This window comes from Aptenodytes forsteri, unplaced genomic scaffold (assembly GCF_000699145.1).
Source record: "Aptenodytes forsteri isolate BGI_AS27 unplaced genomic scaffold, ASM69914v1 Scaffold151, whole genome shotgun sequence".
Classification (NCBI taxonomy): domain Eukaryota; kingdom Metazoa; phylum Chordata; class Aves; order Sphenisciformes; family Spheniscidae; genus Aptenodytes; species Aptenodytes forsteri.
The window spans coordinates 4499948-4524576 of record NW_008795939.1 but is presented as its reverse complement, the minus strand read 5'-3'; the positions used below and the strand labels follow the sequence as shown (position 1 = coordinate 4524576).

Genomic DNA, 24629 nt, shown 5'->3' with positions numbered 1-24629 from the left:
ATAATAAATTATGCTATAAAAAACATTAATGGACTGACAAATTAGCTTGCTTAATGCAAAGACAATGCTTAGACTTCAGAATATTTAGGCTTAGCATTTTAAACCTGATCAATTAGTCAATTGTTAAAAATATTTTAAATACAAATGTTCCTTAAAACTTTCAAAAACAAATGCATTGATTTGTCTTCCTCAATAAAAAAATTGTGTTCGTTTTATGAAACATCCTAAGGAACAGATTTTTCTAACCTGTTCTTCATCACACCAGTTGAGTACTTAAATATTTAGATTTTAGATTTGGGCATCTTTTTCTACATAAAAGAGATTAAATTCAGTGTAATTGGTGGGTGCATCCCCAATTACAGACACTAGAAGGTAGAGGGTTTGAAAATCTAATTTAAAAATATAGAGTTACTTAATATGTTTTTATTTTAGAAGCTTTGAGAGGTAGAGGGTTTGAAAATCTAAATTTTAAAAAAAAAGTTACTTAATATGTTTTTATTTTAGAAGCTTTGAGAACCTGTTTCTCATAAAACTTCACATTGCTGAAATGATAGCAGATGTGTTTGAAAGAAAATAACACATGTATCTAAAATTACTGTATTAATTCTGATTAGATTAGGGTTGGTGTCTCTTATTTATCTTGCAAAACACCTTGCATGTTTAACAACCAACAAGACTGATGACAGAATTAATTATTGATTATAAAAGTTTCTCTGTTTTCCCCACAGGCAGATGTAGACAAGGCTGTTAAAGCAGCTAGAAAAGCTTTTGAGCTTGGGTCACCTTGGCGTACAATGGATGCTTCAGAGCGAGGAAGGCTCTTGAATAAACTAGCTGACTTAGTTGAAAGAGATCGACTGATTTTAGCTGTGAGTATGATACATGAACAAAAAGACTGGGAAAAAAGCCTATATCCTGATTTTTAAAGAAAGATATAAGCAAGTGTAACATGCTAAATCCTTGGAAAGTCAGGCTGTCTCAATACTTGTTTTTCATATGTATTGCAAATGGATCTCATTAAACTGGCTTGCACTCTGGTCTATTAACATCTCACATCTACAAAGTACTTGAGTATTTGGTTAGCTTTAAGATGATACTTAAGCTGCCTACAATCGATGCAATTTCAATTGTTAATTCTTAAGGACACACTAACATAGACCACGTGCTTAACACTTGTCTAAACCAAGACCTGAATCAGGCCTAAACTCAAAGTCCAGCTCAGCACTTACAGATGATACAAGTCAGAACTGGGAGAAATTTTGAATTTCAAGGCTATATATTTTGTCATCACTGGTCCTTCATTAACTCTAGCTTGCAACAGGCAATGAGTGAAAAACCTTAACCAGAACCAAAGGCAGCAATGAATTACTTATTACTAGGATGAACATGGGGGGTGGAGAATGATGTCCTGTCTTCACCAACTACTGTGTATTAGCCATTTTACCAGTTTTAACAGCAGACGGGTTGTAGCACCACCATCTCCTGATTGTGCACTGAGGCAAGAAAGGACATTTAAAATAGAAATGCACCACCAATTTGGTAAAGTGTTGTACCCCCCCTCTTCTTTTAAACCCCACATATGATGCTACCATTAAGATGTTCTCTTTGCTATTTCAAGCGCCTTCTGGAATTAACATTTAGGCAGGATATTTTTTTGCATTGTCCTGAAAATGAACCGTGGTTTTCTGCCAACAGTGACAAAAATTTAAGAGAGCAGGAGGAGTATCCAACATTCAGGATCATCACTCAGATTCATCTAGTCACAATTTGAAGTATTTAGCCATTAGCTACAAACCACACCATTGATAAGCTCATAAAATTTGAACTTTCAAAATATGTAAAACCTGCAAAGAATCATTGCCCATTCTATTGTCCTTATGGCTGTAGTATAGGAAGACACTTGCATGTGTCCCAAACAGTTTTTTAAAAGAAAAATGAAAATTCAAAGGAACTGAGGTTATTTCCTTGAAGTCCAAAGTCTGCAACTATCAAATTCATACTTTTCTTCAACCAAGTTATTTCTCTAAATGAATCTTGTCACCTTGATAGGGACTGATAATCATCTTGTTTCTCAGGAGAAAACTTGGGTGGCTAGAACTTATGTCCTTAACAATGCTAGCTTTATTGGAGTTGAGAGAGACAAAATTTTAAGAGAGTTATATTTTTAATCGGAAAAGTATGCCCCCTTGTCAGTTAAATACTGGATAAGCTGGCATTTGCTTCTTTATTGTACAGCCTAAAGCATTACACATGCAAAGAGTATGGAGAAATAATCTTTTTTCCACAGGAAAGCTGAAACATTAAGTTAGTTTTTGTTCCCATGTGCCATTTTCATAATATGAAAGTATTGCTTTTCTCTGGGGCCCCTCCCAAGTTTCTATTTTACTGACTTTGTTTTTATTTCCTACACCTTACTCACATTATTGACTACTTTTTCCTTTTAGATAAGGTGTGTTCGAATGAAGTGCTTTTCAGACTTCATCAAACTGAAGAGAGATTTTCTCCACTCACAGGTTATCCTAACTGCAGGACTAGTACTATAGAATAGCAAATAGTCTTGTTAACACTAGAGGTCAAAATAGACCCCCAAAGCTCATTTTCCTGTGTTCGTCCATCTGGCCAGGATCAAAATTATTCCATTTCAGTGCTTCATATAATGATAAGATGCCTCTTCAGGAGCTCCAGAAGCTCAACAGCCCTATAGGTAGGCTACTGGAAGAATAAGTCAAAGCAAGGTACTGAAAGAGCCACTGAGAATTTTGTTTCTTATGTTTCAGTCTGTTGTAATGTTCAAAGCTATGGATTTCATCAGTTTGAGGCCAGGGAAGAATTTTCTCCCATGTCCAAACAGAACAACACAGTGCCGGATATATTGCCTGGAATAGCAAGAGCATATGTCGTTTAATCAGTTCCTTGTTGCTGAAAGCCATCAAGCACGCTGGCTTCTCCATTTGTTCTGTTCTCTTCCCAAGTATGATATCTGCAATGTGTCCAGTTAACTAAAACTGCAGACTTCACAGGGGAATTGTTGGTGAAGCATTGTACTTCCAGGATCAGTCTGTAGACTCAGCCTGAAACTCTAAAGAACCTTGGACATACAAAATAACAAATTCAGAAAAGAAAATAATATTTCTAAGATCTGACTAGATCTTGAAACTATAGTTTGGGGTTTTCCTACTAAGTATCCTAACAGGATTGTTCACGAAACTGAAGGTCCCCAGTGTCTCTATGCTGGAAAACTTGAGAAAAAAATTCTAGCAGTGTCAAGAAGATGTTGATACTATTTAAGAACTGCACATGGTCTTTAACTAGATGTCCCAACAATTAGGGGTATTCAAATGACATTAATCCAAACCACACTACCTAGATTTGGTTGGAAATAAACCTTATTTAGTGCTGGTGTCTCTATGGGATCATTAAGCACTGTGGGTGCAACAGAATTGGTCAGCTGAAAAGTTATAGGTGTTGAATGAATATTTGCTGATTATTATTCTAAAGGTTTATATCTGCATGGCTTGGAGATCCTTGGTATGGAGAGACAGACCTGGCTTCAAGTAAGATCAGTTAGTTCACTCAGTTAGTAGTTAGCCAATAAAAGAAAATCTCCTCTGTATAAGTATTTATTTTTCATAGTGAATTTTTCTCAGTTAAGAGTTCTTAATGGCTCAGATCTTTCCTTTGCACATCAAACACTCAAGGGGTATTTGGGGTATTTTATTCCACACTTTGAGTCTTCTTGCTCATATAAGTTGTTAATCATGCTTTACTAAGCACCCAGAAAGATGTTCCTTAATAATTAAACAGCACAGATCCTAAGTTAATGTAACAGTTATTTCCAGGAAACTACTGCCTACCTTGGGTGTCAGTGCGAATAGGCCGAGGAAGGCCACTCATTTTATTTGCATCAGTTATTCACACAGACTCCTAGGTGATCTTTTCATCTACACGTGTAGATTATTTAACATAAACTAGAACAGTGTAACTGATTCAGATGGGAGAAATGTTATTGTTTCTTCAGAAATCTCACTATTACAAATGTGCCATGATCACGTTATCTGCACAGCTCACTGTGAATAAACCATCATGAAAATTTCTCATTTGTAAATTGCTACCTTGGGTTTTTCAAAGAGGGGGATTAATCTAAATGTTTGTACTAAAGTTGAAAACCTCTGAACTGAACAACCGAAAGCTAAATGACAAAGTACAAGCATGAGAACCGTTATCAATATTTGATATTAACTTTGTAATTGCTGTTGTCTGCAGACAATGGAAGCCATTGATGGTGGGAAACTCTTTTCCACTGCCTACCTAATGGATTTAGGTGCCTGTATCAAAACGTTACACTACTGTGCAGGTTGGGCTGATAAAATCCATGGGCGTACTGTTCCAATGGGTGAGTAGTTTTGAGATAACAAAAGTACAGAAATTAAGCCAATGTGATCTGTAAAAAACTGCCTTTTTCTAAAAGTTGCGCAACACAAAAAATATCTCAAATGGAAAATATTTCAGGTAGTTCTTAATATAGGTTATTTAGGATTTATCATAGTGCTTGTTTTAAATATTTAGTGCAGTTATTCACATTTATTTCTTGTTCTACACACCACTAATAAGTACTGTTTATTGATCAAAAGATTTTAGCCTGTATGTACATCTAAGAAGTCTGGTAGGTTACTTTTGCATATCAATGTATAGTTTATGCAGCAATATACTAATGAAAACCAGGTATTTGCTTATTGAAGCTAAGATTAGCACAAACAATATTTGTTTCAGTTATTGGATAATGTATTAGGAAGAGTACTAAGAGATAGGAATGAGGAAACATTCCTTTATTTTGCTGAAATTTCATTCCGTTCCCTCTCCCATTAAGCAGCTCTATGAAAACATTGTTCCTAGCTGCCTTCTGTCAGAAGGACAAAGAAAAGAATGGTAATAAAGAAGGAATTAAGGAAAACTAGAGTGATAAATACTTCCAACTTTTTTGCATCACGCAGATCTCTATACTAGGCTTAATGGAACACATGTTTATTTGAATCAAAGTGAATTTTATACTTAATGGATTTGATTTAAGCTAAGATCTAATATTAAAAAATGTCTGATATGTACCTAGGATTGCAAGTAGCTTTTAAAAGACCACTTTCCATTTAAGGAAAACTAGAGTGATAAATACTTCCAACTTTTTTGCATCACGCAGATCTCTATACTAGGCTTAATGGAACACATGTTTATTTGAATCAAAGTGAATTTTATACTTAATGGATTTGATTTAAGCTAAGATCTAATATTAAAAAATGTCTGATATGTACCTAGGATTGCAAGTAGCTTTTAAAACACCACTTTCAAAAAAAAAAAAAGGTGATAAAAGATAAAAGAAATGAGGAATGTTCATTGGTGTGCTGTGCATACCATATCGAGAAGCAGGGTTATCACTGCAAAAAGTCTGTCAGGCTGGCAGAATCAAACCTTGGAGCTATGAAGAAAGTAGATATTGAATCCAGATGTACTTTATGGTTGGCTTTTTGCATGGTTAAGATTTTGAAAATATCATTTAAAAGTAAAATTGTATCCATCTAAGTTTGGTATCCAACTTTATCTTCTTTCTGATTTAACTGTTTCTCACAATTGCTTTGTCTGAATGTCTAATTTATTTCTTCTTCCCCTAGATGGAAACTTTTTCACATTTACAAGACATGAGCCTATTGGGGTGTGTGGCCAAATTATTCCTGTAAGTTGGAGCCATTTATGTAAAATACAAATGTTACAAATGGAAATGCTTTTGAAATTTTGTCTATGCAAGTGCGTTTGTGAAACATTACCAATCAGAAACATTCAGGTCCTGAAAGATAGAGACTATCCTGAGTACTCATCAACTTCTGCAGCACGGAGTTTTTGATGAGTTAGTCCAGTCCAGCCTTGTCTCTATCCTCCCTGTATATAGAGGGAAAACAAATCTCAAAAGATTAGTTTTGAAAGAGAGAATAGTGTTTTGTTGGAACTGAAAGAATTAGAAATAAAAAAGTAGGAGAGAGTAATATTCATAGCCTATAAGCAATAAGCTCTTTAGGACCTGGAATATCTGTTCTGATCTGTACAGCATCCAGACAGCTGTTTTTCTATTTATGACTAAGACTCATTCACCGTGTTGATGGTACAAGTAACAACACAAAGAATGTGTCCAATAAGCACAGTGATACTGAGCCATATGTTCCCAAGCTCCTGTTCGGAGTGTCTAAATTCCCAGTTTTGAAGTCACTTATTTTAAGTGACGATTCAAAAGGCCTCCCTGAGTCTGAACATCCAAAACACTGAGGAACTCAACTTTTAAACTTATTTGTGTGGTCTACACAGCTTCAGTGGGTTGCTGTGAAAATGGTTATATGCGCTAGACACTCCTAATCCACCCACCTCTTTGCACATGGTAGGTGTGAGCAGCCTGACCTGACCTGCTCGACAGCTTACCAGATTCTGAAATAGTCAGCTTGTCTATCAGGTTTGCTCAGACATGTGGATCCCACACATATTCCTGATGTCTTTCAGTTGAGCTTGCAGATTTGCTATCTCTTTAGACCACCACATTGATTTAGAGAACATCACTGGAATATGTTTGGATCCAGCCTCTAGGAGAGCTTGGGAATCTGCTAGTTTAGATTCTCGTGTAGTTCAGGCACAAGATATTTCAAGTAAAGCACTCAGACTCAAGATATGCTAAAGAACTAGAAACACTAGATGTGGCCACCTCTAAATAAAATTGCATCTTGAAAGTATAAGCAATTACTACAAACACTGGCTTCCCTTACAAAATATTCAACGACTTCTGAGTATATCTTTATTTTCTCCCCATTGAAATGCGAACCCACCAAGTTGGAGGTTTTTACATAAACCAAAAACTTTGAGGGCTATGTGAATGCTGCAAAACACTTTTGCTAGCTCATCATTTCCATTTCCCTTCCACTCACACAGTTCCACTTTAATGATGAAGATCCAGAAAACACTGTAATCCCTTACTTTGTGTTGTTTGTGCTCCTGTTATTTTTGGGGGTGGGGTGAGACTGAAAAGAGATAAGGAGAGAGATAAAGAACAGTTGCATGTATACTCCTCCAAGCCTTTCTGACATAATAAGAAACTGTTAATTGCCTTTTTCCCCACTTTTATAACACTGCATCTTTTGTGCTGAGGCTCGAGGTCTCAATGCTTCCAAAACTATTAGAAATATTCTCAAAGGGGCAACCTATTTTTCCCCCAGCCACATTGTCCCTCATACTGCTGAATATGGGGTCCAAAGGAGTCAGCTGCTCTGCAATCTGGCTGGACTGACCACAATAGAGAGCTGCCAGTGAAACCTCCAGGGAAGAGGGCAGGGGCAGCATTACATGTTATTACCTTGTCTCCCTTAGAACACTGAATTGATGACGGATGTGATCATTTAAGATAGCAAAACTCCCAATTTCACAACTAATCCAGCAACTTTCTGTAAGGCTTTGTTAGAGGACTAAGCTTATTGTCTCTTTAGCTTTTAGCTAAAACCTTGGATCCCCTGGACTCACATATACCAAAATCACTGGTCTTTGTATAACACGGCTTGCCAGTTGCTTTTTCAAAATATCTTCATTCTGAAAAGAGTTCAACAAAGAGTTCAATCACCCAGTTGACAATTTGTGCTATTATCATAGTAAAAGCAAAGGCATTTTGATGATGTATTAGAAATAGGATACACCTTCTCATCTGTCTTTCAGTGGAACTTCCCATTGGTTATGTTCATCTGGAAGATCGCTCCTGCCCTTTGTTGTGGAAACACGGTGGTTGTCAAACCAGCAGAACAAACTCCTCTGACTGCCCTTTACATGGGATCCTTAATTAAAGAGGTAAAAGTCATCAACAACAGTTTTTTGCCCTTCTCAGAAATGTAAGAGTATACTGCAGCTGAAATGCCACAGAGGTAATATAAGTCAAGCTGTCCTCTGCAAGTACTTCTCATTGCATGTCTAGCCTTGTACTATGGAACTTACCACACTGTAAACCAGTGAAGCAAATCCAGGGCAAAAGCATGCATATCTTTCAGCCTAGTCCACACACACAAAAAAAACCACAATAGCAATTCAGTAAACTCCATTCCTCGGCAGACATATTTGTATTACAAAAGCACAGTACCTTTCAAAGTCAAAAAAACCAAGGAGTCAAGAGTGGAATACTTAGAGGTGGGTGGCAATGACTTTATTAGCATAGTTATCACAGAAAAGGCCCTGTTTGTACAGCTAATTATTATTATTTTTTAATTAAATAAACTTTTCATCCACCTGGGTTTATTATTGGCAGGGATTTGTAAAATTGAACTGGTAACTGCTGCCAAACTTGTGAACTCTCTTCACACAGAAACTGGGAGAATACACTTTGTTCTCTTGAACTCAAGGAGTGTGGTAGTTTCTCCAGTGTCTCTAAAGTTACATTGACTATTGTGTCCAGCCCAGCAAACACCCAAAGAACAGTTAAATAGTTTAGCTATCTTGCTTCCCAATAAAATCAACAAATGTAATCTAACATGTTTGAAGAGTTGGCACAGATGTCAATAATCACCAGCACAGTAACCTTGCAGAGTGTTAATGGAAATTACTTGGCACATTTTATTATTCTGCTTCAAAACAATGATTCAGCAGAGTATACTGACTGGTTATGTGTTAATATTTCACAGAAACTAAATGACTATCAGGAAGGAGCCAAGTCCTGCTGTTATTGCATCACACAGTAAATGCTATTAGATAATATCAGGGAGGAGGAATTGCTTTAAAAAAAATATTGGTGATACCTTCTGTATTCATTTTTAACAATAAGTATCAGAAAGTATATTTCTCTGAATGAGAAACTTTACAGGGAAAGTAACTCAGTTCTGCTCCAAGTTCAATGAAGTATCTATTCTGATATTCTGATTTCCTGAAAGGAGATCTCATAAGTGGGAATGTGATCAGTGGTCCATTTTGTATGCACACGTACAACGGTTACAGAGTGGTAATGACTGGTATAAGGCTAGAACATTTTTAGTAAAAGGCAAGATGATTCTCATTTTACCTATTCATTCAGTGTTCAACTGGATGAGAAGCTTAAGAATGTAATTGTTAAATGTCTTTGATGTATTATCTGGTAGGTATTATGGAGCCTTAAAAAAAGACAAATATTTATCTTATCAAGTCCTTCAAGACTTATTCACCCAAATGTAGCTGAGTTTTAATTTACACCCAGGTTACCCAAATAAAGTTGGAGCGCAAATTTCTAATAGTGATCAAAACCTCAGTGATCACTTCAGTAGCTGCTTTAGACTTGTTGTGAAACCATCTGAAGATCTAATTTAACTTTCTACTTCTCAAGTGTCCACATTAAAAAAAAACATAGTCTTTTTTTCTAATCCTCACTATCCTTCTTAATAGTCCACACAAGGCTCCTTTGCTCATATGTAGAGAATAGCTTCTAAGACAGACATAGAAATTAAATGCCCAAAATCAGACAGTATGAATTAGTCCCATAAAAAATATTCTTACTTTTCTCTACAAATTAAGTATGAAACAGAATGCTAAGCAAATGGAAGGAACCTCATTGTCTCATCAGTTGTGGGGTAAATATTAATCTGGAATATTAAATGAGCATAAAAAACATTGATAGAAAGTATCTGAGCATGAATCTGTAAGGAACCGAAGTTGCTTGAGCAAAAGTAATTGTCTGGTGTTCATAATGCAGGACTTGAGGTTTAGGAGCTGTAACTCACCAGCTGAAATTCACTAATTTCCAAATGAAAATGGAACCTTTGTATGTAATTCCAAAATCCTGTTTAATGCTAAAAAGAGACTGATTTAGGAGATAATACGGGAGATGCACCTTTTGGACTTTTAATTCTATGCTTGCTCTGCAAGTGCCATTGAGATCCCATAGCTGCTTCATAAGGCAACAGGAAATCCAGCTGCACTTCACACATCTATGGGAGTTTGCCTGAGAAGCTGTTGGAAGAACATAACTTATTTTGCCTATGAATGGAACATGACTAATACAGAATTGGTGGGAAACAATAGGTTTGATTTGGCCCACAGGAAAAACCTCTTTAAACAGAAAATTTGCAAGACATTGGAACTGTGCGTACCTCAGGTAGCCAGCTTTTTCCTGCTTGGTAGCTGATCTGCCTCTTTTGTGCTGTAAACTCTCATGTTGCCCACTCTCTACTTTCAACCCACATCCAGAGGAAGAAGCAAAGACTTTGAGTTTGAAGTACTATTTCCATAATTTTTCTTAATAGAATTTCAATGTAAGTCCACAGATCTTTAATTAAATTGCATGTAGCATGAGGGATAATGAGCAGAAGTCAGCAAGCACACAGGATGGTTTAAATAGCTTTATTGAAGCAGACGTGAAGTTAGGCAACGTTTTTCTTTACACATCTGACTGGGGGAGAAAAGGTGGCTGGAGAACTGAAAGGGGAAGTAAGGCTATATGAGACATGTTCTTCTAGTCATTATCCTTCCCCAAATTTACAGGGTTCTCTCTTCCAATTCAGGCAGGATTTCCACCTGGAGTTGTGAACATTGTGCCAGGCTTTGGACCCACCGCTGGAGCAGCAATTTCTCACCACATGGATGTAGATAAAGTAGCTTTCACAGGCTCTACAGAGGTACTATAACGAATGCAAGAAAATATAAGCAAGAGATGTGCCCCTCTGATTCTCAGTAATGATTTAATGTCTAACTTGTTCTATGTAACTATTTTAACTTTTTTCTTTTTTTTTGCTGCTCGTTTGTTAAACAAAGTTTGTTTAATGATTTGTTGGGTTTTATTAACTTTAAACATATTCAAACAATGTTTGTATTGCAGGAAAGCCCTTCAAACAAAGGCACTCAATGAGATGCAATAGGTTCTAGTATACCAAGGCTATTTTAAGTCTTGTCCTTCAAAAAGAAAACATTTTCATAACTTTTTGTTTGCTTCTTTTTTAAAAATAATTATTCTTAAAAATGCAAAAAGTGAAACAGGCTGTGCCCCTTTCTCTTTAATTTTAATAACAACAAGGTGGTAGGAAGGTACTTCAGAAATCTCATTCCTGGTTCTGCACACACTTAGGTGAGGTAGTGGCTTTTTGGTATTTGAATTATACTGATGATCATCTGGGTGGTCTTAGAAGTGTATTTGAATAAGTATCAGTTTAATAATTGAAAGGAAGGTCACTGTTAATTTTCCCTAACCTTCACTCTGAAGAACTGTGAGTGATATGATTGAAGATTTCTCAGTGCAGGCATTATATAACTATATCCTTAACACAGTACATTATACTATCTGTCTGTATGCATGCTACATGGAAGAGCTGCCAACTGTCTCTTAACTTCTTGGATGTACACTCCAAAGATAAATATCATTGCCTCATGTAAAGGGTCAGTACACACTGAGTACAAGGGCTATGTTTACTCTTAGAAACCTTAAGCTCTGAAGTAACGGGAAAAGAAAACAACCCAAAAACCCAACATCTGGGAAATATCCCACAGATGTTCCCAATGGACAGTAACAACTACAATTCCCAGTGCCCCATGTCTCTCCAAAAGCAGGTTGACCAGAGGGTGTATTCATAGACTTTGGTAACAGTCCTCTTCTTCTGACAGTGTAATTTAACAGTGAGAAATGAAGGCAGGACAGCTGCCAGACGGAGGAAGCTATCTGATGGTTGCTATACACAAGCAGTTACAGACCAAAGCTGCAAGGACTACAAGCATATTTTCCCTTCACAGTTTTTCCAGGACAATTCATGTTAAGTAGTTCCTTTAATTATGACATCAGTGGAAAGAAGCGGGGTAGAGGTTCTGCCTCACAGTGTCTGTTTCCTCTTCTTTCTTCTAAGGGAGAAACTGGAATAAGGAAGAGTTGGCCATGCAGGCAGTGTAGATATCTCTTTTTTCTCTCATACACTTTGTGCATCAAAGGGCTTTCCCATGTATAAAACAGAGGAATTTCAACCTAATGGGAGTAACTGGCAGAGCAGAAATCAGTACGTACTTTAGATTATAGATACAAGTGAGTAGAGTGGTGGTAACCAAAAAAGCACCAGACATCTTTAGCAGTTGAGTGTGTCCAGGGGGAAACCTCTTCTAGAAAGCATTCCTGGTTCGTAGACTGTAAGTCACCTGCACCCTGACACTTCTTTTCAATTTTTTTTTTTAAATTTATTTTTCATTTCTACAGTTACGTGGATAGTAGACAACTGTGAACTGATTTTCATTTTTGAGGAACTCAGAGAAGTGTTATTGAGGTCGTAATAAACTTTTAGAGATGAAGCTGTACTCTCCTTACCTTTTAGGTTGGCAAACTGATTAAAGAAGCTGCAGGGAAGAGCAATCTGAAGAGAGTTACATTGGAACTTGGAGGAAAAAGTCCTAACATCATATTTGCAGACGCAGACTGTTAGTAGCATTTTTATTATATGAACCTACTACTTTTGCAAGTCTCATGTTCTTTTTCTTTTCTTTGTCAGTAAATTATTTGTACTTGTTTAATGAAGGAGTAATTTTTAATGTTTTCTGGTCATGCCATAGTTTTAAGTCAGATTGCCACCAAAAATTGCTGACTTCTGAATGGATGTGAACCTCCGACAACCTGTCCACCCTTACTGTAGTTAAGGTTCATCCTAATGCAATATGAATGCAGAACCAAAAGGAGCTAGATGGATCTTATACAGGTTTATTAACTTTCTAGCTGAATACTTCTCTTGATACTGCTGATAGGGCAAATAATGTTGAATCTACATTTCACATAGAACAGCTGAATGTGTGTTTGTCTAGGTGTACTATGCTACTCTTGATAAGAGTAGCTTTGGACATAAGTAAGTGGGTGAATATCCGTGTTTTAAAGGGCCATAAAAATCAAAAGTGCTAAAAAGGGAAATGCGATGGAGTGACAAAGGTTTGTAAAGAATTTATGATGTGAGCATTCAAGTTTATGATCTGATGAACTCTGCATTTCTTTGCAGTGGACATTGCTGTGGAATTTGCACATATTGGTCTGTTCTACCACCAGGGACAGTGTTGTATAGCAGGATCTAGGATTTTTGTGGAAGAGCCTATTTATGACGAGTTTGTTCGCAGGAGCATTGAACGAGCAAAGAAGTATACTCTTGGGAATCCTCTGTTGCCTGGTGTACAGCAAGGCCCTCAAGTAAGCAATATTACATGTTTCCAATATAATTGTGACACAACAATACAGTTTAATGTACTTCTAAACCTATTGTTACATTCGTTTCAAGGGTAAGTACAGTTGTCTAGTGGTTAGTCTGGAGGACCAGGAGGAAGAAACTGGAGTGGTGGTTGTTTGTGCCACTATTATAGGCCTAAGGGTGAGGGTTCCTTCTCTTTTCTAGTTCCTTTTATTATGGAATGGGAACAATTATATAGAACTGAAATGCTTTGGAAAAGCTCCAATGCAACAGCTATAAAAGCGTGAGTACAATTACCCATGTCAGAGATTGCTAACGTTATATTCAAATAGTGCCACTTTAAATGAGTAGCTTGTGGAAATAAAATTCAATAGTGCCTTTTCCCTTTTTTCAAAGTGCTAGTGTTTCATTATGCTGCTCTCAGTTTTACAATATTACACAATTAAAATGCATCATTTTGTACTTTTTCCTGCTTATGTTAAAAGATTATGCCAACAGCTTCCCCATTAAATGAATGCTAAAATGCAACATTAAAAAGCATAGCTACCACAATGCTGTGAATTCAGCGTATCACATTAAAGCATTGTTAAATTAGTTTTCATCTAGAGTCTTATTCCCATATCAGCTTGTACTACAGGATATATACTTTCTTAGCAGAGCTATTATGCACATATTTGATTGTCACAGAATAAAGGAACTGTATTAGAGACAAAGCAAAAGCTGGAGACAAAGCAACTCCCACACATTCAATAATGTAACGTGTTCTTCATTGGTTATCACAACCATTTTAAGTAATCAAAGACACCAAGTAAATTGGAAAACTGCATTCCAAGCCACACAAGCTTTGGAGAATTTAAAATTAGTAAGGATGCTATTTTGTTATCCTGCAATATGGCTTGCTAACAAGCTAATAGGTTCAGCTGAATAAATTTAAATGCCAGAGGACGGGAAGATTGGAAAAAGTAAACTCCAGGTGTCTTGTGTACAGCTAATACAAAACTAACAGGAATCCACTCTCATGTTTTATGTGGGCTCAGTTTTGGGGCTGGTCTTGTTCAATGTCTTTATTGATGATCTGGATGAGGGGATCGAGTGCACCCTCAGTAAGTTTGCAGGCGACACCAAGTTGGGCGGGAGTGTTGATCTGCTTGAGGGTAGGAAGGCTCTGCAGAGGGACCTGGACAGGCTGGATCGATGGGCCAAGGCCAATTGTATGAGGTTCAACAAGGCCAAGTGCTGGGTCCTGCACTTGGCTCACAACAACCCCATGCAGCGCTACAGGCTTGGGGAAGAGTGGCTGGAAAGGTGCCCAGCAGAGAAGGACCTGGGGGTGCTGGTCAACAGCCGGCTGAACATGAGCCGGCAGTGTGCCCAGGCGGCCAAGAAGGCCAATGGCATCCTGGCCTGTATCAGAAATAGTGTGGCCAGCAGGAGTAGGGAAGTGATCGTGCCCCTGTACTCGGCACTGGTGAGGCCACACCTCGAATACTGTGTTCAGTTTTGGGCCCCTCACTACAAGAAGGACATTGAGGTGCTGGAGCGTGTCCAGAGAAGGGCAACAAGGCTGGTGAGGGGTCTGGAGAACAAGTCTTATGAGGAGCGGCTGAGGGAACTGGGGTTGTTCAGCCTGGAGAAAAGGAGGCTGAGGGGAGACCTCATCGCTCTCTACAACTCCCTGAAAGGAGGTTGTAGCGAGGTGGGTGTCGGTCTCTTCTCCCAAGTGACTAGCGATAGGACGAGAGGAAACGGCCTCAAGTTGCGCCAGGGGAGGTTTAGATTGGACGTGAGGAAAAATTTCTTTACTGAAAGAGTGGTTCAACATTGGAACAGGCTGCCCAGGGAAGTGGCTGAGTCCCCATCCCTGGAGGTATTTAAAAGACGAGTAGATGAGGCACTTAGAGACGTGGTTTAGTGGGCATGGTGGTGTTGTGTTGATGGTTGGACTTGATGATCTTAGAGGTCTTTTCCAACCTTAATGATTCTATGATTCTATGTTATTGTGGCTTTACCAAGTTTGAAATTCATGCTAACAATTTAAATGAGAGATGAAAGTAAACTTTTAGTAAAAAAAAAAGAAAGGTTAAACATGTGAAAAAAAGCATTACTAAAAACATTTGAAAGAGCATGAAGACTCTTTTCTCCTCCAGTCTCATCATTTGCCTTTCTTGACCTCTTTTTTTCTTAGCAAGCTTTAGCAGAAATCTTAACTTTTTCACAGGTTAGCAAAGTTTCTCCTTTTAGAACTGGTATGATCCTATTTAATGGATAATTGTAACCATGCAGTTGAGGTGCATTTCTTTTGTGGTAATTATGTTAAATATCTCTCTTTGTCTTCAAATTCCTTGTTGTGCTTTGACTAATTCTTTCTAGAAACAAAAAATGATAGTCTGTATCAGGCCTATTCACTGTGCTGTCATGTCATAGAGCCTCTTTGAAAGCCATATTTATCCTCCAGTTCACATGCCCTCTGGGGCAGCACCTGCCTCAGGCAGCAAGTTTGGGTAATGCTTTGCACAGTGGGCACCAAAGAAGAGCCAAAGGCCCTGCTGGAATTCAAAGGATCATATATATGCTAATTCACACATTGTTAAGAAAAATAATGATGATGATAATAACAAAGGAACAACTGACAGCAACGTGAGCTGTATCATCTAAACCTCATCTTCTCTTCAAGTTGTTTATGCACAAGAGATATTTGGCCACCAGGGTAGCAGAAATTTTATGTCTTCAGCATGCAGTAAGGCAATTGTTTGAAAGCAAAATGACAAAGGGAGCACAGCGAACTAAAAATCACCTCCTTATAAATATTCTTATAAATTCATATGCTTATAAATATAAACTTTTATCACAGCTTTAACTGAATAGCTGTTTAGTCTAATACGCATCCAAGGTTCCCCAGAACCTTTGAAAATATTGTTGTGTTCTATGACCATGGTAAAACTTGTTGCTTAAACTGAAATGCGACCTTTTTATTGCATGACTAAGAGAATAAGATACACCCCTACTCTGCTGACTGATGAGTATGATCACAGAGAAGCTTCTGTGCAAGGGTCCCCCTAGAAATAATCTCAGTATCTTCATGAGCCAGTGCTTGAAGGGCTGAACTCCAAAAGAGTGAAGGAAAGGATCATGCAAATGGAACAAATATAAAAAAAAATATAAAATATAAAAATAAAAAAGAGGGTGTTAGAGGCCTCTACCAAACAAGCTTTACCATTGAGGTTTTCGTGACATAAATGTTATCTTGTGCACAATTTCCTTTCAGGTCTGAAGTGGTGATTTGTTGATTTGCAGAGGGGAGGACAGGAAATGATGTCTGATCTGTTTCTACTCCCCATTTACACTATTTCCTTTTATCCACTTTGTCACTGATGTGATTGTGATCTGTTTCTACTCCCCATTTACACTATTTCCTTTTTTTGTCACTGAAAACTGGAAGGGGTTAGAGAAATATAAACCCATTATATATATATAAACTTTTGTACTGCCAGGGGTTAGAGAAATTAAAACCCATTATATATATATAAACTTTCTGTACTGCCACCATAAATTCCTTTTCCAGCCAAAGACCATGTATTTTGCTATACTATAGAGCCAAACTGCAATATTCTTGGCATATGTTGAATTTGTTGGTAGGCTTGGGTGAGCGGAGGGGCAGATTGGCTTCATACCGTAAACAATCTGCCATCTCTGTTTCTCAAACCACAAATGTAAGTGTCTTTATTCCACTAATAAATCAGAATGAACTGAAAACAGCTCTGAATTTCACTTATATTTTATTGTTGTTTTTTAACTTCCTTTAACAGTTTAGGAAAACAGTATGGCCAATCTATCAGACCTAGTGAAGTACAGAAGAGTCTTTCTGGCTAGATCAAGCCCCCTGTTATTTTTGCAGAATCAAGCTCAGCAATTTTTATTTTGATGAACCATTTGCAGTTGGCAAGAGTGCTGGGAGAAGAATAAAACACATTTATTTTATAGATTTTTTTTCTTTTTTTACTAAAGAAAACCAGGATATCAGTCCCTTTACAGCTGATTCTCCTGTGTCAAAATTTCTGACTACTGGTCTATTTGAGAAAAGCCTGCAAAGTTTTGAAAAGCTAGTGGCAAGAATATTTGCAGGGCTCTCCAGCTGTTCCACTTCAACACATGCAATTGAACAAAGCTGGAACATTGTTAGGTTTTGGTTAATGAGTTAGAAGAATGATTGTTATCAGTGCGTGCTGTTTTCATCCCTGTAATATCTTTTCATTTAGATTGATAAGGAGCAGTTTCAAAAAATCCTGGAGCTAGTTGAGAGTGGGAAAAAAGAAGGAGCCAAACTGGAATGTGGAGGAGGTCCATGGGGAGACAAAGGTTACTTCATCCAGCCCACAGTTTTCTCTAATGTTACAGATGATATGCGCATCGCCAAAGAAGAGGTAAATAAACTCTCGGCAGTCTGTACTCTCACTGGAGATTGTCTTTTTAAATGTCTGTACAAAATATCCATTTAGAAGGTCAAGTGGCTACATAAAAACACTCTCAGTAAATCTATTGTTCCATCCTGGCGGTGTTTAAAATGTTTTTCTTCATTTCTGATGCCCATTTCACCAAGTCAGTGGAGATGAGAGAGAGGAGTATGAGGCTGGCCTGCCAACAAAGGCTCCAGCTTAAGCTGGCAGTAGGTAAGAAATGCTGAGGTTCAGGTTGTTTACATCACCCTGTACTGCCCATCTCACATATCAGTCATGGTAACCTGTAACAGAGAAGCAAACCTTGAAGGCACAACTTGTGAACTCTTTGCACTGCCTAAGGAGCCACTGAAGTTGGGGTTTGGACACAATATGCACCAAGCAGCTATTTACAATAAGAGAAAATAGTTAGATTGTGCTTCCACAGGCATTTTGTTGGTGGCAATTACAGCAAAGCAGAGTTTTGCCTCTGCAGGGTGATTTAACATAGATCAGTTTGCAGATGTGTCTACACAGCATTGAAGGAGCTTTTACTGACCGAACTATGGTGGCAGTGCCAGGGCAGCAGTGATCATCTGCAAAGAACGGGGAGGGTTAGGAGTGCAGAGCTGCTATGCCATTGAGAAAAACAGTTCTGTAAACACAGCCTCAAAGTCCAGCTATGACCTCTTCTCTGTGCTTTTTACATTCATCTTGATTAATAACTGCTGCAATTGTGCTGCAATTTTACTGCAATTGGTGTCCATTATGCTTCTTCATATTAGAAAGCTCCTTCAAAATTGTTACAAATCTAGGTGTTGTTTTATATAGCCAGCGATACTGCTGATGCAGCCTGCTGAACATACCTAGTACATTCAGCAAGAGTCAACAGGCTGAGTTAAAACGAACGCCAGAGCATCTAGAGTTAATTGTGACAGGGAGAGAGCTATAAAACAGGAGAGAGCTGTATGAGAAATAATTTGGGTTGTTTCTGCCGGTCTGGGAGGCAGGTAGGAAACTGCATAGAGGTATGTTTCTTCACAGATCTATTCATTTCCTTTGGGTCAGAAGTACAGGAACTGCTTCTCTCACACTATTTTGAGTGTATTGAATAATGAAACCCCAGAGAGCCAAGGCAATTTAAAGAATATCCAGGGTTTGAAACTCACAGCTTGAACAGCGGAGGAACGTTCAGTGGTTTGTATGATCTATGTAAATCAATCCCTGCAACTCTAGTTAGAAAATAGCACTAAACACTTTCCAGGAAAATCAAGTGGCAAGTTCATGATCTATGGGAATGGAAGTAATTAGATATGGTAATGCCCCCCTGCCCTACAGAACGTTGGCACTGCATGGTGGGCATGGGTACCTCTGGCTGAGAACACAGAGCAGCAGTAGTGAGAAAGCCAAGTCTCAGGGACGATTATCTCACATAACACCCATATGGAAAGCAGAATTAGTTGTTTCACTTGGCATACATGCCCAGTTGTGCAGCTACCTACAGAGATAAAAGTCTAGTAGAAAGTTTAGGGAAAGGAAAAGTTGAATGTCTTTCTCAACTCTAAAACTGGAGCTTACCAAGAAAATACCAGTTTGTTAGTAACCAGTATAGATATGTGACACACTGTGACTCCATGCTAACTAGCTTTATGGTGGGTATCTTTTCATCTTTATTTATTTGCTTTCATTATTTATTTATTTATTTATTGTTTTATTAATCATTTCACAATAGGCTATCTTGATTTGGATAACCAGGACAGCTCCATACTATAAAAATCTTATCTTTGTGTGAATTTATAATACTTTTTGTTCTGAGATGTACACTCTTGACTGAATGAATTCAGGAATAAGGCCATCTGACAGAAATAAATTTTAAAAATATAAATTATTTACAATAGTAATCTATACTAGTCCACTTCATATGTTTACATGTGTCTGAAACAGATATTTGGACCTGTTCAACAAATCATGAAGTTTAAAACTATAGATGAAGTTATCAAGAGGGCAAATAATACTACCTATGGCTTAGCAGCAGCAGTTTTTACCAAAGACATTGATAAAGCACTGACGTTTGCAGCTGCTCTTCAGGCTGGAACAGTATGGTAAGTAATGGCTTTTTTAATTCTTCCTTCAGAACTGCAGGTGCCAATGGCAGTAATTGTAGGACATTTTAACACCTCTTTGGGTAGTATACTTTTAGTTTTCAATTCCTTGTCATCTTTAGAGAGGTAGATTAATGCCATCCTCCTGTGTCTCTCTTCCCCTCACCTTTCCATACTTAACATGCTATTAAATAAATACTTCTTGTATGTCTTCATACAATTGTCCTGTAAACTTAGTCTGAAAAACGAAATTGACTTGCTAAAAAGGAAAGGAGACAAAAGGAAATACAGTGAGAGTGCCACTTTCCTTTCCATTCAGGAACTGGGGATATCCCAATACATACTTAATTTGTGGGGTTCTTTTTCTGTACTGTGTAAAGAACTTAATTATCTGAAGTTCTGTGGCCATTAACCTGAGCAGAACATCCACCTGTGATGGAAAAGATTGATAAAATGCAGTTGAGAAAAGGAAGTAAACACAAGTGGGGGAGAACTGCTACAAGTACAAGGACAACTATTTCCAGCGATGGAAAAGAAAGACACAATTTACATGGAGTTGGAAAGGCAAAGGCTGAGACATGCAAGAGTGAAAGTTTGGAGGAATAGCAGACTGAGTCTAATGACTATCACTGACAGAGATCTGCATTTCCCTACAGTTATCTCAATGCACCAGAAAGAGAAAAACCAATTTTACTTGAACGCAAAACCTGTGTCCAATTTACATTTTATCTGAAAGAAGCACAAATTCCTGCTCAGGTCCTGTGACCTAAAAACATAAGCTTTCTAAAAATAAGTTAACAGTTTTGACTTAGGAGTTGGTATTCTTTAAAGCGAAGAAAGTTTAAAATAAAGGTGGAATCTTTGGGTTTTACTCTTACGTGATTGCTGATCTGTCTAGGAATCCTTAACTATGAGCAGAACCTCTTTTGTTGAAACCAGTAGACTGGCAGGAGGAGAAATTATAAAAGAAGAAAATAGAGAATATCTGATGTGGCAATGTTGCAAGACAAAAAGAGCTTCTCAGCTAGGTAGCAGGATGCACATTCTGCCAAAACTCTTCATGCTACAAATTCCCCTGTGAAATTCCTTTCTTCCTCATTATTGTATTTTTGTTCTCAACTACAATATAGAATATGGTTTAACATTAAGTAGAATCACACAAAACTTCCTAAATATATACTGAAGCAATGCTGGATTTATCTCTTGGAAGTGTACCTGCAGAAGACTTAACTGTGACTAGTCTTTGGTTTGAGAGCTTATGAACTAGTTAGGAAGGAACTTTATCATAACTATCAGAGAAAGATATGACTGTCACTCTGCTTGAAGACCCTTGATGAGTGTTAGAATCCTGATCATGACTGTAGTTTCTGGTAATGCTTTGTTTCTTTGAACCTTGAACTACACATATTTTTCCAAATATATCACTCAGATATAGTTTGTGAATATCACCATAGTTTTTTTTACAGTCAACAGAAAAACACTGATTTTTCAGAAGTGAAAAAAGTTGTTTCACCCTGTCAAAAGTAATTTTCCTGTTCTTCCAGGGTTAATTGTTATAGTGCAATGTCTGCTCAGTGTCCTTTTGGAGGGTTTAAGATGTCAGGAAATGGACGAGAAATGTAAGTAAATACTTTTAAAAATGTAGATTCACAGGAACTGCAAAATGAAATTCCAAAACACAACATTCAACGTTCATAACTACAATGCCTGGTTTGAGATTTTGTCAAATTAGTCTATGTAGTGTTTAGAGGCTTCATGTTGTCAGAGACAATTTCAAGCAAAGAATTCCTCTACAAAACAAATAAGAAAGTTACTTAGATACACACTTTTTCAAAATGACCATTTTTTTTATTAGCTTGCAGTCTACTGGTATGCAAAACTGATCATTGTGTTTATGGTTTACATTTTTTGCATATATATAGAAAGTGTCATTTGCATGAAGTTATATATGTGTGTAGTTTGTGGAATCCCCTTTAAATTGTAGGTTTTTGAAAACACAAGACATTTCAATACCCTTGATTTAAACAAGAGTTTTCAGTTCAAAAGTCTTGTGACAACAATGTTTTTACACTACATTGCAGCTTGGTCAAAAGTTATGATAAAAACAGTCCTCTGTAGTCTTCAGACCTTTAGTCTTTTCCCAAACTAGAAGTGGAGGAGTATACAGAAATGATAAGCCAATCAAATTCTTTCAAACTTCTGAGGTTTAGTCCAGTTTCAATTTGAATCATGTCCTGTCTTACCTGTATTCATCCTGATCTTCATATTAGTAAGAGAATCATGTAATGTATTACATCATGAAACATTTGATATTATACATGTTCATTACATTATGTAGAATTATGTCTTCTGGGGTTTTTTGGAATGTAAATCACAAGCAGTCCTTTGTTAAAAATGCCATATATCTGGGAAAAACAAATTATTTTTAAAGCAATGAAAAAAAATAAAAACATGTACATTTTCCCTTTTATTAAGCCAAATGCATAGCACTTTTAATGAATAATGGAAGTAATTAAAAAACATATGTGCAGGTGAAGTGCTTCATCTTTTTTTTTTCTCTTTTTTTTTCTTTTTTTTTTTTTTTTTTTAAGGGAAAGGCTAGGTTAAGAGATAAAGGCTAGGTTTTTCATGCTTGCTTATCACTGGACTCAATCTGCTCCTGATGGCAAAGTTCCCACTGACTTCAAAGGAAACAGAGTTATGCCAATGCTGAGAGCTTTAGAAAATGTCAAAATGAAAAAACACAATAATGTAGGCCATTACTATCAAGGACTGTTTTGCATTTGCTGGGCGCCAAAAATTGGGAGATCATCAATTCTGAATTACAGCTTTTTGCAGAAATATTTTGGGGATTTATTTGCTGGAAATAACAGGAAAACAATAATAAGCTATCATAAAGATTAATATTCTCTGTAACAGTGCATTTTGAAGGAGTTAAGCTTTTGTGCAAATGAAGTTTTTCCTAATGCTTCGTTCAAAATCACAATTAGTGGATCAATAAAAATATTCCTGATAAAGGTCAAGGAAGGAATTAACACCAGATAGATGTCTGCCATGGAAAAAAGTTTTGTAAACATGTGGCAATCAGTTTTAGCAGAGGTGGAAATATGTGTGAAACAACTGCACTGAAATAATCAGGAAGTCTGTGTGTCAAGCCATTGACTTCCTTGAATCCCAGAATAAAATTCCCTATGTAATTCTTGGAATGTTAATACCATTATGAATTAAACTACTGAATGTCATGTACTAACAGAATGCCTCTCAAAAATGAAGAGAATCAGTAAACATTTTACCACAGCACTAAAAGTCCTGAGCACAGATTTCTGTTTTGCATACATATGTGTCTAGTAAGATGGCAGTGAGAACTGGATAACATTATACTGTAGCAAACCTTTGTTCTATAAAACAATCAATTACATCTAAATAGTTTGACTGCGTCAGATGTCAAACATCTAGGCACACAAGCAAGCTCCATCTCATCATGTAAAATGTAAAGGTGGAATCATGCTAACAACATGTCAGTAAGAATTAAGTATTTGTCACTAGGAGATTTCATAGTGGATTAATTATGTCCCCCTTTTACTTGAGCTGAAGAGTCTATTCTTTGACTCTGGAGAAAATTCTTGACGTCAGAGGAAGGCCTTTGCAAATAACTTGTTGAGCATGCTTGTGAAGACCTAACATGTGCCTGATTTGCTGCATAGAAACCCAGTTTAGAAATGCACTAAATTGATTAAATGCCGTTCTTTTGCACAGAAATGAAATTGCTGTCTCTCTCACTGTTCTCAGGTGACAGTTGCTGTAGCTTTTCGAAAGGCTTCCAGCAGCAGTCTAGCTGCACAGATGTCTTCCAAATATGTCCAATATACTTGTTATACATCTGGCCAATTGCACAGCACCACCAAAAATCCCTTCCAGGACATAACTCATATAAAAGGCATTAACATAAATATTGTTCTTGGTTCTCTTTTTTCTAGGGGAGAATATGGCCTTCATGAATACACAGAAGTTAAGACTGTCACAATCAAAATCCCACAGAAGAACTCATAATGCTGCTTGAGGTGCAGAGTTTAATATCTTCAAATGAATCTGAAAAAGCTTTCTGAATTCTGAAAAGTTTTATATCCCAAATTATTCATTAACCTTTTTGCTTTCTGATTGTATAAGAGGTACTTGCTTACATTAACAATATAAAGAATAATGTAGAAAATTTTCATGTGATTAACTGAGAAAAAACTTTAATGATGTCTGGTACATAGTAACTAATTTTGTATTTCATGTTCAGAAAGAACTGGTTTTTATTTTCAGTGGAAGGTCTCTGTAATGCTATGAAAATGTTCCTTTTTCAATATATTCTACAGATACAGTTTGAATTTATGTGCTTTTCTAAATATTAGATGGCAGGCTTTCTTTGCATTTTCTTTTCTTTGTGGCCTTAACAAAAGCACTTATGAGTAATTAGCAGATAGATTCTTTCATGTTCAGAAAGAACTGGTTTTTATTTTCAGTGGAAGGTCTCTGTAATGCTATGAAAATGTTCCTTTTTCAATATATTCTACAGATACAGTTTGAATTTATGTGCTTTTCTAAATATTAGATGGCAGGCTTTCTTTGCATTTTCTTTTCTTTGTGGCCTTAACAAAAGCACTTATGAGTAATTAGCAGATAGATTCTTTTCTGTGTCTTTCAAAAGAAGTAGTCTTCTAGATATTTTTCTTAGACTACTGAATTTGTTCATCAGAATACACAAATGTAATCTGGATAATATTAAACAGTATTAAAATCCACCTTCAAAACCTAATATTGCTCCTTTCATTAGTCTTTTCTATTACACTGGTTTACCACTCGGCACTATGTAGCATGTATTTTATATCCTTAAAGAGGCACTACTGTCTCAATTGTGTGTTTAGGTCATCAGCAGTATGCTG

At 37.0% G+C, this 24629-nt stretch overlaps 1 protein-coding gene across 1 annotated transcript in view; it reads left to right on the top strand.

The window, feature by feature from the left end:
• ALDH1A1 (aldehyde dehydrogenase 1 family member A1) overlaps positions 1 to 24165 on the top strand; it is a 57641-nt gene extending 33476 nt beyond the window's left edge. The window contains exons 5-15 of the mRNA XM_009285278.1: positions 729 to 869; positions 4264 to 4393; positions 5661 to 5722; positions 7732 to 7860; positions 10530 to 10643; positions 12315 to 12417; positions 12984 to 13168; positions 17423 to 17587; positions 19544 to 19701; positions 21246 to 21320; positions 23679 to 24165. Coding sequence (XP_009283553.1) covers positions 729 to 869; positions 4264 to 4393; positions 5661 to 5722; positions 7732 to 7860; positions 10530 to 10643; positions 12315 to 12417; positions 12984 to 13168; positions 17423 to 17587; positions 19544 to 19701; positions 21246 to 21320; positions 23679 to 23751 — 1335 coding nt within the window. The 3' untranslated portion in view covers positions 23752 to 24165. The remainder of the gene's footprint in view (positions 1 to 728; positions 870 to 4263; positions 4394 to 5660; positions 5723 to 7731; positions 7861 to 10529; positions 10644 to 12314; positions 12418 to 12983; positions 13169 to 17422; positions 17588 to 19543; positions 19702 to 21245; positions 21321 to 23678) is intronic.
• Positions 24166 to 24629: the final 464 nt, after the last annotated feature.